Source organism: Phaethon lepturus, unplaced genomic scaffold (genome assembly GCF_000687285.1).
Source record: "Phaethon lepturus isolate BGI_N335 unplaced genomic scaffold, ASM68728v1 scaffold33746, whole genome shotgun sequence".
NCBI classification, from domain to species: domain Eukaryota; kingdom Metazoa; phylum Chordata; class Aves; order Phaethontiformes; family Phaethontidae; genus Phaethon; species Phaethon lepturus.
The window spans coordinates 1200-18471 of record NW_010548909.1 but is presented as its reverse complement, the minus strand read 5'-3'; the positions used below and the strand labels follow the sequence as shown (position 1 = coordinate 18471).

The 17272-nt window shown below is 43.1% G+C and overlaps 1 protein-coding gene across 1 annotated transcript in view; it reads right to left on the bottom strand.

Annotated features, from left to right (window-relative positions):
- Positions 1 to 16034, bottom strand: part of DMRT1 (doublesex and mab-3 related transcription factor 1) — a gene marked incomplete at both ends in the record, with an annotated part of 31022 nt that extends 14988 nt beyond the window's left edge. The window contains 1 exon segment of the mRNA XM_010290127.1: positions 15851 to 16034. Coding sequence (XP_010288429.1) covers positions 15851 to 16034 — 184 coding nt within the window.
- Between the last annotated feature and the right edge of the window lie 1238 nt (positions 16035 to 17272).

Here is a 17272-nt window from a genome sequence, read left to right as displayed (position 1 = left end):
CGGTTAAAATTCTCACTCAGTTTTTGGAACACCAAACCTACAATGTAGGGCCGTCAGAGGCTCTCCATGTGCGAGCAACACTACTGCAGTGAGACAACAGTATCCCTTCATGCAGTTGTGCCCCTTAGATCTCTAAGCTGTTTTCTATGTCTTTACTAATTCCTGTAGAGAACCGATGCTACTTTTTTTGCACTATGTACACAGTGTGAAATACGGTCCACTCTTTCACAGAAGATCAATACGATGCACGATAAATACTGTTATTGATCTTGCAGTGTTGTAGACAACTCTCCAGCTCTATGGCATATTAATAGTAGTTAACCAGTAATTCATTTCAGGATGGCTGGGATATTCTTTTAAGGAAGGTGAGTTCTCGGGGTCAGTTTACACATAGGGTCTTATGCATTCAGTAACCTATGAGAGGCTCCTGCCTTCACTTAGCAGAGCATGGTGAAAAACAGTGGTCCAGTCCTCAGTTAATGTCAACCAGTCTCAGACCATTTACTTCAATAAAGCTATGGCAATTTACATGAATTGCGGATATGCATGGCAAAATCAACACAGAAGCCCGTATATAGATCATTCTTTCCCTTCTTACTTTTTGGGAGGAGAGAGGAGAAATGTCAGGGAATTTACAGGAGTTTCTATCATTATCTTCATCTCACCGATGCAAGCGTGTTGTTAAGCATACACACCAAGAAATGCAAACACTTCAGTTCTGTCTGCAACATTCACTCATTCTGTACATAAGCATGGAGTATTTTCTATTCCTACCAGTACTGTTAAGGGCAAGTTATACATCTTCTTATATACTGATAATAGTAATTTAAACATGCCTGGGCAAGTCTCTGATGCTGAGGTCTAATGGCACAGAGTCCATACTATTAGACTTTCTCAGAGTCTAAAATAAGGTGGTAGCACCAAATTGCCTACTGGGAACGGCTACTGGACCACACTCGGGAATCCGGGGGAGAATATTGCGTCAGCCTGGGATGGATGCACACCAGGAACTCTTAAAAATCAGGATAGCACATAACGGTCACGTTTCAATGTCTGGGAGCACACAGCGGCACAGTTCAATTTACTCATGTGGTCATAATAGCCGATTAGTCTCCCATCTGACTGTGTATTTCAGAAAAGGGATTCTGTATATGCAGTGTGGCAATTAAGAGAAATTAATTGCTCACATTTATTGACCTCAGTTCTTAGAGGCACTTATGGTTAGCAGTTTTTATTTCTTCTGTGCCTACAAACACTCTACAGATACATAGACATGCCACTGAAAATGCAGAGGAAGTGTGACGACTCAAGCAACACTTTTACTCAAGGAGCAGGAAGGCATAGCCATGGCCCAGTGAGCAGAGTTCAGCTTCTGTTAGTTTACATTCCCTGCAGTTTTCAGTTCAGAGTGACTACTTTCATCACTGCAGTGTTCCTGCAAGCCAGCCACAGCAGCAGGAGACAGCTATGCCATTAAAACACCAAAAATTAATTATTCAGTCAGGTAACACTTGCCTTCAGACCTCAAGAGTCTTGAATCCGCACCTGACAATTTCCCCTTGCTCAGTATACAAAGCATCAGTATGCTCCTATTAACAGGTTTAGCAATATTAAGTCTTGCAATGCGTTAGTTCAATTCATAGCTGGCTTTGAGGTCAGACAGTAGCCTTGAATGAGGCCGGTGTGAAATCACTCCCTAACATCATAATCAGAAACACTGGAACAGTATGTTTCTCCCACCAGACAATCATGACAGAGCTATTTCAGATGTCAAAGAAAGCTGGCACCATTACTTACTTTCTGCTGAAACACTGTGCCTCCCGAGGAACAAAACCCGCATGCTCGCTCTGCCTTTGGGAGGAGTATTTCTGTTCTCTTCCCATTAGAAGATGCGGATTATCTTTGGTTCCAGCACTGAACTTTTAGCTTGCTATAAAGTTAATGTGCTAGACAATGTTCATTCCAGGCCAGGCTGTGGGGCTGTGTATTTTCTGCCACCCCCAAAAAAGGCCATTATCTGTAATTACCCATTACCATGCATAATTATTTCTTCTATTCTGGTCTATGGCCCCTAGGACTTTATGCTGTTACAGCTCACTGCATTATCTTATCAAATTTGTTAAGGAAGCTTTTTTGACCTTTTGAGCACTTGTCACAGCACATACAAAAGCCAGCAGTAAATTGTCTAAGCATGTAGTGTGTGATTTATTATCTGTGCCCTGCATAGTGATAGCATACAAAATATTACACACTAACACCTTCCCTATTCCCACTCCTTGCTTTAGCTAAAATGAGAAGAGGAAAGGACACCAGTTTAGCGAGAGAAGGAAGAGAACGGTAAGAGGCTGGTAAGAGGCTGGTGTCTCACAATGGGGATTTGAAGAACACAACCGCAACACATGGCTAAGCCTGAACATCAGCCTCTGGAGAAGGTCCCTGCTGCTCTCCTCTCCAGTGTCACTTTTTCTCTTTCTCCTCTCCCTCCCCAGAGTCCGATTCTACCATTTTGGCTTCTTTTCACACTTGTGTAACTCTACTGAGTCCTACTCTTTCACACAGAAGCTCATTTCCTGCTCCTTCAGTAAACAGAGAGGGGGCTTTAAACAAGCCCCAATTTACAGCTTCTGTCAATGCAGTACAGGTTCCTAAGGGACAAACTGGGTCCAATATGAGATTCACAGAGATTGTGTTTTATGGACGTTGGCACGAGTGCACAAAGGATGGGGTTTTCATCTCCACTGCTCTCAAAGCTCCCAGCAAAGGACCAGACACTGACCTGCATCCCAGTACCATGTGCTTTGGCTAACAGTCTCACCACACTATGAGTCGACACACTACATCCCTCTTCGTTATAAGGACACTTGAGTCGAACCCTACAGAGAAGCAGGACTCTCAAGAAAACAAGAAAGCTGACTCTCAATTTTTGTTTTCCCTATAGTCCTCTTTTTTATCAATACACTTCAAAGGGTGCTTTATCTTAAAACCTCTCCTTCAGGTGCTTATATGTATAAAATTCTCAACCCACATCCCTATCTGAAATGAGACATTTAAGAAATTATCATTTAGCAAATACTAGTAAAAAAATAATTTTGATGCTTTTGAACTGTGTGATTAAATAAACTTCCCAAATACACGAAAATCTGAGACACTTTTCTGCCATCATGCAAATAAAAGGACATGTCAAGGATCAGGTACTCATTTTGGACTAAAAGTTTACATTACTGTAGCACAAAGTATGCAGAAACAGGTGTTTCACATCTGCCAGTGAAAGCCTTCTCCCTAAAAGCAGAGTGAAAAAACAGGGACCCAGGACTCCTGAAAGCATCCTTGAATTCAGGCCTCAAGAGATGGCTATTCAAGCCACTGCTGTGAAGACAAAACCTTTCTCCACGTTTCTCCAGTTTCCAGACCTCTGGCCCGTCATTGTGGTTGCTCTCAAGCAGTGGGGAGGTGGGACCTTAACAAGGCAGAGAGAGTCACCCTGCGTTCGAGATGAGCCAGCAAAAACAGGTGAAAAGCAGGGTCTGCAGAGCAGCAGGGGAGCTTGCGCTCGTAGCCCTGTCCCAGAGCCCCGTTTGTGAGATACATGGGGCTGTCCTACTCTCATTCACCTATGGATAACCACCTCTGCAGTCCTCCCAATTGTTTTGACCAGAAAGCATGCTTCTTCCTCCCTCCCCCAACTGCCAACAATGCTACAACCCCATCTCAAGCTCCAACGTCAAATCCAGTGGTTCTTTTTCCTCCTTGTTCAGGATTGCCTGCCCAAACAGCCCTGGATGCCTGCCTGTGCTCTGACTAACATCTATTAGCGAGAGAGGTAAAAAAATCTGTTACCAGCCATATCAGACATGTGGGCTAGAAGTAGCTGTGTCTCCAGGCTAAAGATAATAAATCATAGGCAAAACAGTTTATTGCCACTGCAGTCCATACGTACCTCTCCAACCACACCCGTGGAACACAGTTGCTCAGCAGAGATATGCCTTTCTTCTCAAAGCAGAAGTACACATTTAAAAAAAAAGAAGAAGAAAAAAAGAAAAAATCCATGGTCCAACCATGCTGCGCCTCTTGCAGGCTCCTGGCCTCTTCCCCAGAGCTGAAGCGCACAGGGACTGACCTACCCCACCTCCTTATCGCGGCTATGCCTCGCCCAGGGAACTTATCACCTGCCAACTCCTACCATGCTTTTCACCTCCTCCCACCGCCCCAAGACAAAACAACCACCCATTGCACCCTTCCCACTGCGTCTCTCTGACAGCTCTAGCAGAGTTGGGGTGTCGCACCACACTCTTCACCAGACAAAGCAGCTGGACCTTGAGTTCAGCCAGTGTTATTGGCAAGGAGCGGGCATATTGGCAGCAGCATCTGCAGGCGCAGGAGAAGGCTTTATCCACGAAAACATCAAGGGCTGCGCGCTCCTGCTTCTCCAGGTTTATTTGACTGCCAGAACAATACTCATTTTCACCCTGAAGGAATGAGTAGTACTTTTTTCTTCCCTCTAGGAGTAACGCTGGAGTCGTCATTTGAGCAAAACAGAATGAGCCTTTCCAGTCCCACCTATAAAGGGCTAAACCAGTCCTAAGTGGACAACACATCTTACCAAGAATGACGTTTGCCACAAAGAGGCACTCTAGGATAAAAGTTAAGCAGCAAGGACAGCACATGTCAAGAAAATCTGGGAGATCCTAGAATTAAGGCTGTTTGTTATTGGCTTGCTTAAGCCCTGTGGTGGATGCATCCAACACACAAGCTTTTCATGGGATTCCGCATCCACATGATGCTTCTGCTCATGACGTCAAAACCCACCCCATGAAACAACAAAGAAAACTTCAACTTGAACTGGTCTAGTCTGGCAAAGGCACAAGTGATTTGGAACAATCATACGGGGATATGATTTAAATCTTAGATGAGGGGGTCACTAAAGGGCAAAATAAACTGCCATCTCTCACCTCACGACACATTTTCTGATGTTTTAATCATTCTTGTGTCTCCTGCCTGAGCCCTTCCAAGTCCAAACCCAGGTGTGCTGGTTCAGACTACAGCTATGTCCCCACCACCAGCTAGAAAGAGAGACCTAGGGAACAGCACAAGCAGGGCAAGCAAAGGTGATAACTCCCCCACCCCTCTCCCAACCTCCCATCATTTCTGGCTCCGTGACGTGCCAGAGCCTGATGTGGTATGCTTACTTAGTAACCACCAGCGACCTCCCTTCCAGTAGCCGTTGAGAGCCCACTTTCCTGTATGTACAACATCACCAGAGAAGGAGTCCCACTAGTCCCACCGGCACCTCATCATTTTCAGGCACAGAAGACTCCAAGCCTCCTTCCCATCATCATAGGTCTGTCTGAAAGGGCTCTACCAGTCCTTGGTCACCCTTTTCCACTGGGAACCACTAGCATTCAGCATAGTACCCTCGTGGCCACCAGCTCCTCTGCAGTGACAACGTTCCTCAGGGACAGACCCCTCCATTTTTCCCTTCTTGTATGGGCTGAAGTGGCTCTTGATTGCACAGGACAAACCACATAGCCAAGCCCACCCACAGTGCACTTCTGTCTTCTCCACTGCTTGCCAGTCCACACACCTTTCCATCACCTACCAAGACAACCTGTGGCAACTGCACGCTTGCTTCCAAGATACCAATGGGAAGACCACACAGCTTACAGCCAAGAGCAGGTCCCTGTGAGACTTCTCCAGAAACAGCACCGCATTGGATTCCCCACTCAGACCTACATTTTCAGACTGATAGGATCATCCTGCTTAAAACCACGTAACGCATCCGATACTGATTTTCTGTCGACTCAGTTTCCTAATCAAGATGTCAGAGGATACAAAAATTAAATGCTTTGCAGAATTTAATTGCATCAATATGTCACTTCATCAAGCGATTTTGTAACGATAAAAGATTACTAACTTGACAGAATCTTTTACCCATAAACTTCTGTTAAGTCACGTTGCCTGAGCATCCTTTAACAGTTGCATTTCTCCTCTAGCACACTTCAGTCTGCTGAAGGACTGTTCTGCTCTTTTCACAAAAACTGATGTCAGGCTGACGGATTTGTAGCCACCCATCCTACCACACTTGCTTTTCTTAAACACTGGCATGACATCAGCTTTCTTCCAGCTCTCAGGAATTTCCCCAGTCTTAAAAGACTTACTGGAAATCAGCATTAATAGACCAGAGACATCCTCAGCCAAGTTTCCTGTTGTTTTTTAAATACTGCATGCAACTAAACCAATCCTGCTGATTTCAGTTACTGCTGGAAATGAAAGCAGAATGTCACCATCTCCATGTACAGCAATATCATCTGCCTTCAAAGCAAAGATCAGAAAAAATTACTGAGCATTTCTTCCTCTATTCCACATGTAGAATTATTCTCCCATAATGGATCAAATGACCATTAGCTGTGTGTATGCACCCTTCTAAATACAACTAAAAAGTCTCCCAATTTTAAGATTTTTAGTTAATCTTAAACCTAACACAAAAAAATTGTGCGTTTTTTTCCAAAGGAAAATGACATTTGGGAGAAAAAAAACAAGGGAGAAATCCCAGCCAGAAGACTGCAGCTTGGCATAATAAATTTCCCAGTCATACACACAGCCCCAGTCCAGCTCCAGCTAAGATGAGCTGAAATACCACCACTGATTTCAATAGAACTGGAAAGGGCACATTTTGTCCACGATTAGCATACACTTAATAAAAGTGATCTGCTGCAAACATTTAGCATGCAACTTAAAAATCCTCCTAATATGGCTGAAGAAATAAAACCTACAGAAAATAATTTTTACTTCCACACTTAATGCAAGCTTCAGGCCCTCAATAAGACATCTACAGCAGGAAATCCCACTTTCAACATCTTCTGCCACTGACTAGAGCAGAGTAGTTGATCTTTTTATGTGAGCTGGGCGGCAATGCTTGTTCTTTCCTTACTTGCACTATTGGTCTTTATAATACAGCTATAGTGATTGTATTCAAATCTTTATTGGCAAAAAAGAATGGCTTTAGTAAAGAAAAAATATGCAAAATCTTTGAACACAGCTTTGAATCTGTGAAGATGCTAGGCACCATTTTAATGGTCCAGCATATGTTTTTTGTTCACGCTGAACTGAGGCAGCAGGATTATTCACATATCTAAACTTATTAGCATGCACGACAGCTAACAGGATCAGGATGAATTAAATTAGTGCTTCAGAAAATTAGGAGCATGAGAAACAAGTGCCATTTTCAATCTTCAGTATAACAGCTGGGAGTATGACTACTATGTGTGCAAATATACATGTTATTATTCATCTTGAGATACCTGATGTGAGAAGGAAATTTACAAACATTTAACTTGTCGCATTCAGACATCCAGCATGCTACTAAAGTGTGTAATGGGAGCAAAACTTAAAATCAATGTGATTTTTTTTAAAAAAGAGGAAGAAATTAAAAAAGAAAGGAAATTAGGAAAGAAAACCAGATTTCTAGACAGTGATGGAAAACAGCCCAGACACCTGCAGATGCAAAGAAGCAAATTGAGAGAAGAAAGAAACTTGGTGTGGATTAAACGTAAAGGGATTTAAGTCATTGACAAGAGATCAAAGAGAACATCAGAAGGGAGGGAAGGCTTTACAAGTGTCTGAGATAGGAGACCTTGGAGGAAATATGACTGGGATAAAACCATTATGGCTCCCACTAAAAATAATAAAGGGAGTAGGACTATGGGTGGCATTAGCTGGAGTCCCTGCTTGGTTACAAGCTATATGATGACAGAAACCCAAAAGGTTTCTAAAAAAGACCAACTAGAAATAACAGGAGGGCTTTTTCACTCTGTCTACCTACTATGCGATGGAAAAACTAGTATCAGCAGTGGTGAAGAATCACTGTAGACATCCACTGGGCCTGGGCAAGTGAGCAAAAATCACATGCACATGCATCACTTTGGTAGACGATCGCCAGTGTTGCACGGATGCAACAACATTTGCACCCACAAAATATGCTTCCATGCAAATGCACATTGATCACTCATCAATTTTCTTCATGCACAACTGCTAAGACAGGAATACACAGCAACAGTGGCTTACATCAGCTGAGGTTCAGCTGTGCCCATGACTATAGGCATCCAAGTCAGCAAATGGCGGCCTATGCTGTGAGCAACAGAAATCATATGAATAGAGACTAGAGACAGGAACTGAAACAAAAAAATCATAAAATAATTAGGTATCAAGTCTCATAGCAAAGGAAGAGTTGTCCGGTGCTTAACTTACTGTCCGCAAGCTCTTCAAGAAAACATAGGACAGAAGTGCATGAACGATGTTTGTACTTAAGTAACTGAGCCATTCACAACTCTGACTGTACTCAAACTCAGGAGAAAGTTTAGCAAAGTTCAGAAAAAGAAAAAAAAAAAAAAGAAGAATTAGAAGCAGCATATGAAAAAGCATTCCTACAAAATAAATGTTCAAAACCGCACTTTAGTCCCCACATCATTAAGTGACAAATCTACTGAAAATGGAAAATGGGCCAACAGGCTCAATTAGGCAGTTAGGTGATAAATAAAGCAAACGAAAGCATGTGAAAAAAAGAAGCAAGAAATCATGCCAGTGCTCAGTTAAGGAAGCATGCAGTACTCCTTCACTCCCCACTTATATCTTTTCTGAAAACAAAAAGAAAGCCCCACACATTCAGATAAGTCATAATAACTGTTTCAAGGACACAGAAAGGAACAAGAGGTTAGCAGCAGATAGTGTAATAATGTGCCCACAGATAGAAGTTTCTTAGTACATCTTCTGCTCCTGCTCCATTCCTTATCTCAATGTTCATAATGACAAATGGAAAGCACAAGCCGGCACAGATAACTCTCTAAACGTGAATGCACATATGCAAATGCCACCGTGACGGAGGAAGAGCTTCCAAGGCACAAAGAACAATAGGGGCTGCCCACCAGCCCCGCCGGCCTTCGGTGGGAAGAGAAACCCCGGGCACCGGGGTGCCAGGACGATGTACACAGCAAAGTCTGTTCAGCACACAGCAAACACTGCTCAGCAGGCACCTTGCTCTACATCCGGAAACCTCAGCTGCTGCAAAAAAATGTCAGACAGAAAGATGCAGCAAACACAAAAAGCCCGAGGGTGAAAGATTTTTGGAAATACACCCAAAAAAAAAAAAAAAAATCTACTCCCAATTCTTTAGGGGGGAAAAAAGTTCTTCTGAAACGTGAAAGAAGGACAGAAATACACGCTGAGCTGCCTGTGGGTTTTCACCTCCACCCCTCTGTCCAAAAGGCGGTCACAGAAACCCTGGGGCTGAGCAGCCCTTCTCTGCTGAAGTAAGCAGGTCTGCGCAGGTCATGGCTGGTCCCCCGGCACCCCTGCTTTCCCAACATGCTGCAGAAAGCTCTCCCCAGCCTCTGCCCCTGGTGAAGACAGTCCTGCATAGGCCCCGCAGCACCACTTGCACAGAAGAAGAAAAGCTATCTTCTCTGTGGTTTTCCAAATCTTTTAACGCTACTATTTATTTTTACACTTCCACTGAAGCTTCAGACGGGATCTGAAAGGAAAAATAAAACTTCTTCATTTAGAGACTTAACTTTAAAAATTGCTGCTAGTTCTTCCTGTTTCACCACCAGGACAGAAATACCACACTTTTGTCAGTCTGTGCCTCATTGAATAAACACGTATGGAACTTCAGACATTAGCTCAGATAAAACACAGGCACCTACACACACACACACGAAGCTGCAAAGATGACAAACAAATACTTTCATATTTGTATTTGAGGAGGAGCAGGGAAAGTGCAAGCTTTGCAAGCTGCAGGCTCCATAACTGGAGAATTAACTGGAAACATCTAATCAGGGATGCAGAACCCTGTAACATTATTATTTATTTAACACAGTCAAACAATGGCCAGAGGCAATGATTCATATAGGAGATGACAAAGCTGCAGGAGATTTCCGTCATCTAGTTTAACCTGCACATTGATCAGAGTTTACCCCCATATTAATCACTTGAGATCGTAATCTAACACACTCTTAAACACCTCTCCTGATTATGCTTCACTTACCACCTTGTCCTTATGCAGGTCACTCCATTGCTAATTGCACTTCTAGTTAAGAGAAAAAGTGTCTACTGCCTAATCTAATTTTGTCTTTTTTAGTTTCAAGCCGTTGCTCCTTGTTATGCTGTCTCAAGCACTGTAAATAATCCCTCCCCCTCCTCCATATTATTACCTATCAAATATTTATAGACTGTTATACCCACCTTTAGTCTCCTTTTCTACAAGCCATACATCATTTTTGCCACCCTTCCTCTATCCTTTCAGATTTATCTATGTCCTTTTATAATGAGATGCTCAAAACTCCTTTGCAGTGTTCCCAAACTACAGCGAAACCAAAGCAGCGCAGAGAGGCAGAAATGCCCCTCTTGCTTCACAAGCAACGCCTTTTTAAACAACTACGAGCAAAATGCACGTGATTTCGGCAGCAACTGAAAATTACAAAGCTGTGGCCACCACGCTGCAGAACGCTTCGTTCATCACATAGTTGTATCAGTCAGAAATTTAAAAAGCCTACTAGGTGAAAGTTTTATCCTAAACCAAGGAAAGATTGTTCAAAACAAAACACTCCCTGAATATTTACTTAGTCCAGCTTGAAAGAGATTTAGCAACTGAGAAAATCACCATACAGGCAGAAGACCATCTCCAGCAACTGCTTCCCAAGCCAAAGTCTAACTTGTCCTGTGGAAAAAAATGCCAATGCAAGAGAGGTGAGACAATTCACAAACGCTACAAGAGACAGACGCACATGTGATTCTTTTTCTCTCATCATAACAGCAACTGACTGGAGAAAAACAGATTATTATGGATGGAAAGGTATCAGTTATTCACAGGTGAAGGATACAAAACTTAGTTCTTTGCCAGCTGTTACAATCCAGTAAAGACACATCATGTTCAACTACAGTCTTTTCTTTTGAACAGAGATTTGCTGGCTGTAGGACAAGCTGTGGAAAAGCACCAAGAGGCAATGGATGAGGCTGCTTGGCTCTCAGTATCAAAGGAGAGTTGGCAGGACCAGGAGGCAGCACCTAAAACTGGTGAAGAAGTAGTAGTGAGCACAGCAGAAAAAAATCACCATTAGAAAGTAACGAGGAGACAAAGACAAAAGGAAAGAGCAGGATGATGGACCAGTAACCACTGCAGACCCCCTGAGGACATGTAGCCATCATCTTAGCCCTGGCAGAGGCAGGCAGAGCAGCTAATGCCTCCTTCTCCTTACCGCTCAGCCCTGCTAGCCTGCAGCCACCTAAGCTAGCAATCCTCTCCACCACCTGTCAACTGCCAGGATGCTAACTTTCTGTTGAAATCTACCGTAGATTTAGTCATCGACTGTTTTTAGGTCAAAAGAGTCAGGATTTCTTTTCCAGGCTTGCAAATGCTGATCAGTATTGAGGCTGGCTGAATTTCAAATTTCTATATGTTGACTTAATGTCAATACAAAAAAGTAAGGATTTCATAGATTCCCAGAATAGTTTACCTCGGAAGGGACCTCTGGAGGCCAGCTGGCCCAAACTCTGCCCAAAGCTGAGCCAGCTTCACAGTTGGATCATGTTGCTCAGTCACCATCCAACTGTTTTTAAGTCTCCCCAAGGATCAAGGCTCCACAACCTCTCTGGGCAACTCGTTCTAGTGCTTAAGCGCTCTCACAGTGAAAAGTCCATGGCAGCTTTCTCATGTTGCCCATCAGCTAACTAGAATGAGACTTTTTTGACAAAACTAAATTCTGACAGCGTATGACACTGTACTGTAAAGATTTAAAATTACTTTATTTCAAAAAGATAGAAAAATGTCTCACTTTTTTTAAAACCATGATATCTTCCAGTTATAATAACTTATTTTTTTAACTCATTATTTATGCAGCACAACATCTGCAAGGTCATGGCATCAATTTTTGAAATCACAATACAGCGTCATAGAAAAGGCCAATGCAAAAGATAACATCAAAAAGCAGAGGAAGAGTAAAGAAGGCAACGTAAGGTTTTCAGAGGCACCTAGGGCACTGCAAGTTCAAAGAGATCTCAGTACCATCATTCATTAGGCATAGTATTACTGCTGACCCCATTACAGTCCATTATTTATGAGCAGATAAAAACCCATCTGTTCCTCAGAGTTTCAAAGTGAAGGCAGCACCTACTTAGAGAAATGTAAAAAGAACACTATTTTGTTTCTGTCACCCATAATAAACGTAGCAAAGGGAAATAACAAGCGCAAGCTTATTACTCACAATTGCTGACAATGGCACGTTTAACTTGTCAACCAGTGATACTAGGAAGGCACCTGAACAATGCTGTTATTAATGGTCACTGCAAAGCCAACAGGAAATCGACCACTGCAGAGCACAGGAGCAGGAGCTGGCATTCAGCGCCATACACTAACCCTCTCTATACTGGATGCTTTGAAATTGGGCCAACGTGAGCACAGAGCAGCAGAAAAAACGGGTGCCTTCCAGCACCTCCCAGTCATCAGGTGATGTATGTTGCAGCCACCCCAGCCCCTATGCCAAATGCCAAACATGGCCCTTAGTCTGTGACAAGGACCAAATAAAATGGAGGAAAGGTGAAATGCACCGTCTCCTTCCTTCAGCATGAGCAGCTCTCACTTGAAGGTGTTTCATGATCGCGCTCCTCCCACCTCCCAGGGATTTCTAAGTACTAAAATGGCAGAAGTACCAAACGGACATGGAATGGCAAAGAACTCAGGTTTTAAAAACTGAGCATGTCTGAAAGGCACATTTTAAATGCCTTACCACAGTCTTTTCCCAAGTTCTGCACACTAGTTAACCTAACAAGATGTACGTACTTACCCTACAGAAGGAAGGACTTTAGATGCCCTGGGATCACGACTTTTTGCTGCTCTGTACAATTAAATGGCCTTTGCTCTCAGCAGGCTGCAACTTTTTAAGGGACAATGCACAGAAACTACAAAATATGTTTGTAAGAGGTTCTGCTAATGCCCTTCAATCATGGTGTGCTCCCTTCCAACTACCCTGTAAATTCCCAGTCTGCTTCTGAGTGGGGAAGATATGCTCCACCCGAAGTAAACACAGTTTCCAAGCTTGAGATGGTAAATGCACAAACCCCTACGCTACGACCACGATCATAATTCATTTTTCCCCTTTTCAAAAACAGCATGTCACAAAGGGATCTGAAAAATTGTCTCTGCTCTCTTCAGGTGTCACAATATTTCTGACCTGCTGATAAAATGGATACAGCGAGGAAAGACTCTCTCTCTGGCACTATGTCTGATTTGTGTGACTCCTTCACACATTACTCCTCTGCTGGCAAACAACGCTCTGTGTGATGGGAGTCCAAAAGAAAAACTGCTCTTGTGAAGCCAAAAGCTTACAGGAGGAACAGAATTGCCACTGTCAAAACCATCTCTTGCCCAGTCTATTGCGTGTCGTACAGGGCAGGCTGCGCTCCCGGGAGCCACCGGTTCTCCTGGGGTTCACGGACTTCCCCTGCCACAAAGGGTTTCACTCTCTCTGCCTGCCTTAATGATTACTGTAAATTCTTGCAAAATCAGCTTCGCAGCTTACCAAACTGAGCTTACACTGTGACACTCGCTCAAACAGGGTCTTTCATTTTGCTTGCAGCTGAGGGTACCAGTAACATGATAAAAACAGCGATGCAAGAAACCTTTGAGTACCTGGTCCTGAAACAGCCCAACACCCAAACCAAGAACTTCACGTCACATCGCACCTGGCAGTTTCTGATGTAACAAAAGATCTTGATACGCTAAAAAAGGAAAGCATCAGAATATTTAAGCAGTATTCCTCACTGAAAAAAAACAGATTTTCCAGAGTGAAGCCTGTACTCTGACACCTGATGAAGCCACCCTACAGGTCTGCCTGAGTGCAGAGCACCTTCTGCAGCTTCAGAGCCAGCACACAGTCACTGGTGGCATTAAATCCATACACATGGGTATTTCACACTGCTTTCAACAGATAAACTTCCCAAAATTATTTGGGACAGAACTTTACACAGTGCAGTCAGTCGCCTTCAAGCCAAGCATGAATTCTGTTGCTATTTAGGTGCCTAAAACAAAAATTATGAACCCAATTTCCTATTCATTCCCAGATTCTTCCATTTCTAGTAAACAAAGCTGACCCTGCCTTGATTCTTGGCTGGAATGAAATCTTCGCTCCGGAGATGAAGCTGTGTATTTTAGATGTTGTCATCCACACACAGTTATTTAGTAAAATGCTTGAGAAACAATGTATTTGAATTGCTCACAAAGAAAAATCCACTCTAAGAGACTGCAAATCCTTTGCAATTGCTTTGAACAAAAATTTTCAAACAATTCAAATTAATTTAAAATTAGGCACTTTCATGTTTTCAAGTCTTTATACAAGCATGTGAATTGCGTTAAGCTTGTTTAATGAATGTTTTTCACTAAAAGACCATAATTTAATTCAATGAATAAGAAATTATTAAAGTGCAATTAATAAATCAAATACTTCCACTGGTATTTTTAAAAACATTCTAAGATGAAATCTGATGCAAATTTTGTTGACAGTAAGACAATTTCATTTTTTGGCCTTTCTGTATAAGCAAGTGTTTTCTTGTTCTCCTGAGTTACACACAATCTCTACACGTTACTGAATATACTACTTTAATCTTCAGCCTCCTTTTTCCATGCCTATAGACAAAGCATGCAGCAATCCAAATATGATAGGAGTAATTGTGTTGATTCACAGGTGACACTAACATGACTACAATAATGAAAACAAAAAAGCTAATAAAAAGGTATTTATTTTATCAACCAGTCCTTCTAAAAGGTTCCCAAAGAAATTCCTCCAGATCGGCCTGAAACTGCCTGTCTGCAATGGATGCAACAAATCCATCTGACAAGGCTTTAATGGCCTGCAAAACAGAGTGATGTCATTTGACAGACACACCTATGCACCGTCCTTTCATTAGTTAATACAAGGCACTGTCCACTTTAGAAGCATCTTTTTAACCAGGAAGTATGTTCACCTCTATTATTGTCATAAGCACAGATGATTTAAAATGAATGAAATTTCCTTCTACTTTCCTTTATGTTAGTTTGCTTTTTACTTTTTTCTGTCTATACAGCAAAAGTCAATTGTATCAGTTTCATTTTTACACATATTTAATTGCTGTTTCTGTCAGGCATAAGCTCTGCACAGGAAAAAGCATTTTGTCTAGCATCTTCACTTTCAGCGCCTTTAAGCCCCAGTTCTGCTTCGCCACGGTTTTACTGAATCTGCAGACAAATATTGGGGGGTTTTGTGTTCATTTTACAAGGGTTAAATGCAATACAGTAAGGTGTAATAGAGTGGAAGGACTGTGTCAGTGTTTTGTAGTTCACACCTGTCCATGCAGATGTACCACCACATCAAGTCACGTAAGGCGGGCAGCTCTCTGCTGCTGGGGTCAGTGACATTACCTACGTACTTGGCTTCTATAGAATGCTGAAAACTCTCAAACTTTGGAAGACGATACAGAGACAGCCAACACGCAGTTGCCAGGACTGTAGCAGGAACACATATTCTGGGAGAAGGGAGAAAAGCTCCTCATAAATCTCCACCTGCAAGTACACCTTATTGAATTCAATTACAGTGCCAGTCTATACCAAACTAATTTTGATTTTCAAGTAAAAGCAACCAAGTAAAATATGAAAGACTGATCCTGGGTTCTCTCCTTTTGATAACCACACCAACAATGCAACACGATCCTTGGGAGAGGGGACTCTCCACAACCCTTTCGCTGTGGGCAGGAGAAGAGGTGCAACAGCAGGCAAGTGTAAGCAACGTCAGCCCTTGCCCCAAGCAGCAAGCATCACTCTCCCAGACTTTACCTGACGGTGTGCTAGCTGCTGTCATGGCTGTACTTGTCGAGTGCGTAGGGCTGCTGCTTTCCAACAAGAGACAAGAGCTGCCACCACTGTTCTTCTTAACGAACGTCTCAGGGGCACTCGGCAGGGGCACCGGGTGGCTGATGCCCAGTTCCTCCTCCTGAGCTTGCTGCCTTCTCAGTGCAACCTGGGAACAAGAAGACAGACATCAAGCATGCTGTCTGGCTTGAGCACAATTTATAATGGCAACAACAAAAGACTCAAACTCAAAGCTGTTTTTCCCTTTGTACTCTCTACAGTCACTATCCAGACAGCGGGTAGAGGAGGGTATAAAGGATATTATAAAGCTATTTAAAACGGACCCCTTTTTGTGTCCAAACATACAGAAACAAACATCTGAAACGCTGGTGCCATATAAATCTTCCTCTAACAAGGCTCCATGAAGATGTATTAAAGGCACTCACCCAACACAGTTGCTCTTGGGCAAAGCACACTGTGAAAAGTGTAGTCACTACCCCCCTCTCTGCTGATACACAGCTGCTGGGGATAAAAAATTAATCTGCTTGCAGGGCTCTGCTGTCCATCTTCATCAATATAAAGCAGCTCTTCATGAGAGCTCATACCTGCAACCTGCTGTTCTGTCCAAGCCTGCTGGGCACCCTCGCTGGCACTTTGCTGGAAATCTAACCCTTCAAGGGAATTTCAGCACATAGTACACTGCACACAGAGAGCCATCATGGAAGAAGCATGGAAAATGTGGGGAACCACCCTGCAAGCATCTCAGGCAGCATCACACACACTACAGGTAGCTGGCCAGGCCTGGAGCAGCAGAGCTCCCCACTTCTTTCCTGGCACTGACAATGTTCCAAAGCCTAGCCGGCACTGGCCAAGCCCACAGGCACTACACAGTCTGGACAGACATGCAAACAAACCGTGCTTACTAAAGATGCAGAGGACTCCTTCTGTCTCAACTGAGCAGGCAGATCAATTCTGCACAGCTGTCCGCCCATGCCAAGTTGTGATACGTGTCCAGGCAGTACATATGACACTGGGGGCCTTAGAGCTACCCACCCTGCAACTTGCCAGGTGACTGATTTGCATCTGTATTTGAACCTTGGAAATCTGTCCCAGGTTAGAGACTGGGATCGTGGGCTTTTCTTGCTGGAAATTTCTCCTGGGTAACTTGGTCAGGACTTCCCTTCATTTTCATGTTCAACAACAACATTTTTCTAATGCGTAACACAATTAATAACGGCTCTTGCAATAGAGACATCCCAAACAGGAGGTGTAGACTTGCAACCACCACGGGTAACTTTGACTTCATAAGCCAATAACCTTGACCTGCAAAATTCCACCAGCGCCAAGGGGCTTATTGCAGAAATATATCAAAAGGGGGAAAGACAGACTTTCAGTGTGTAACTCCTA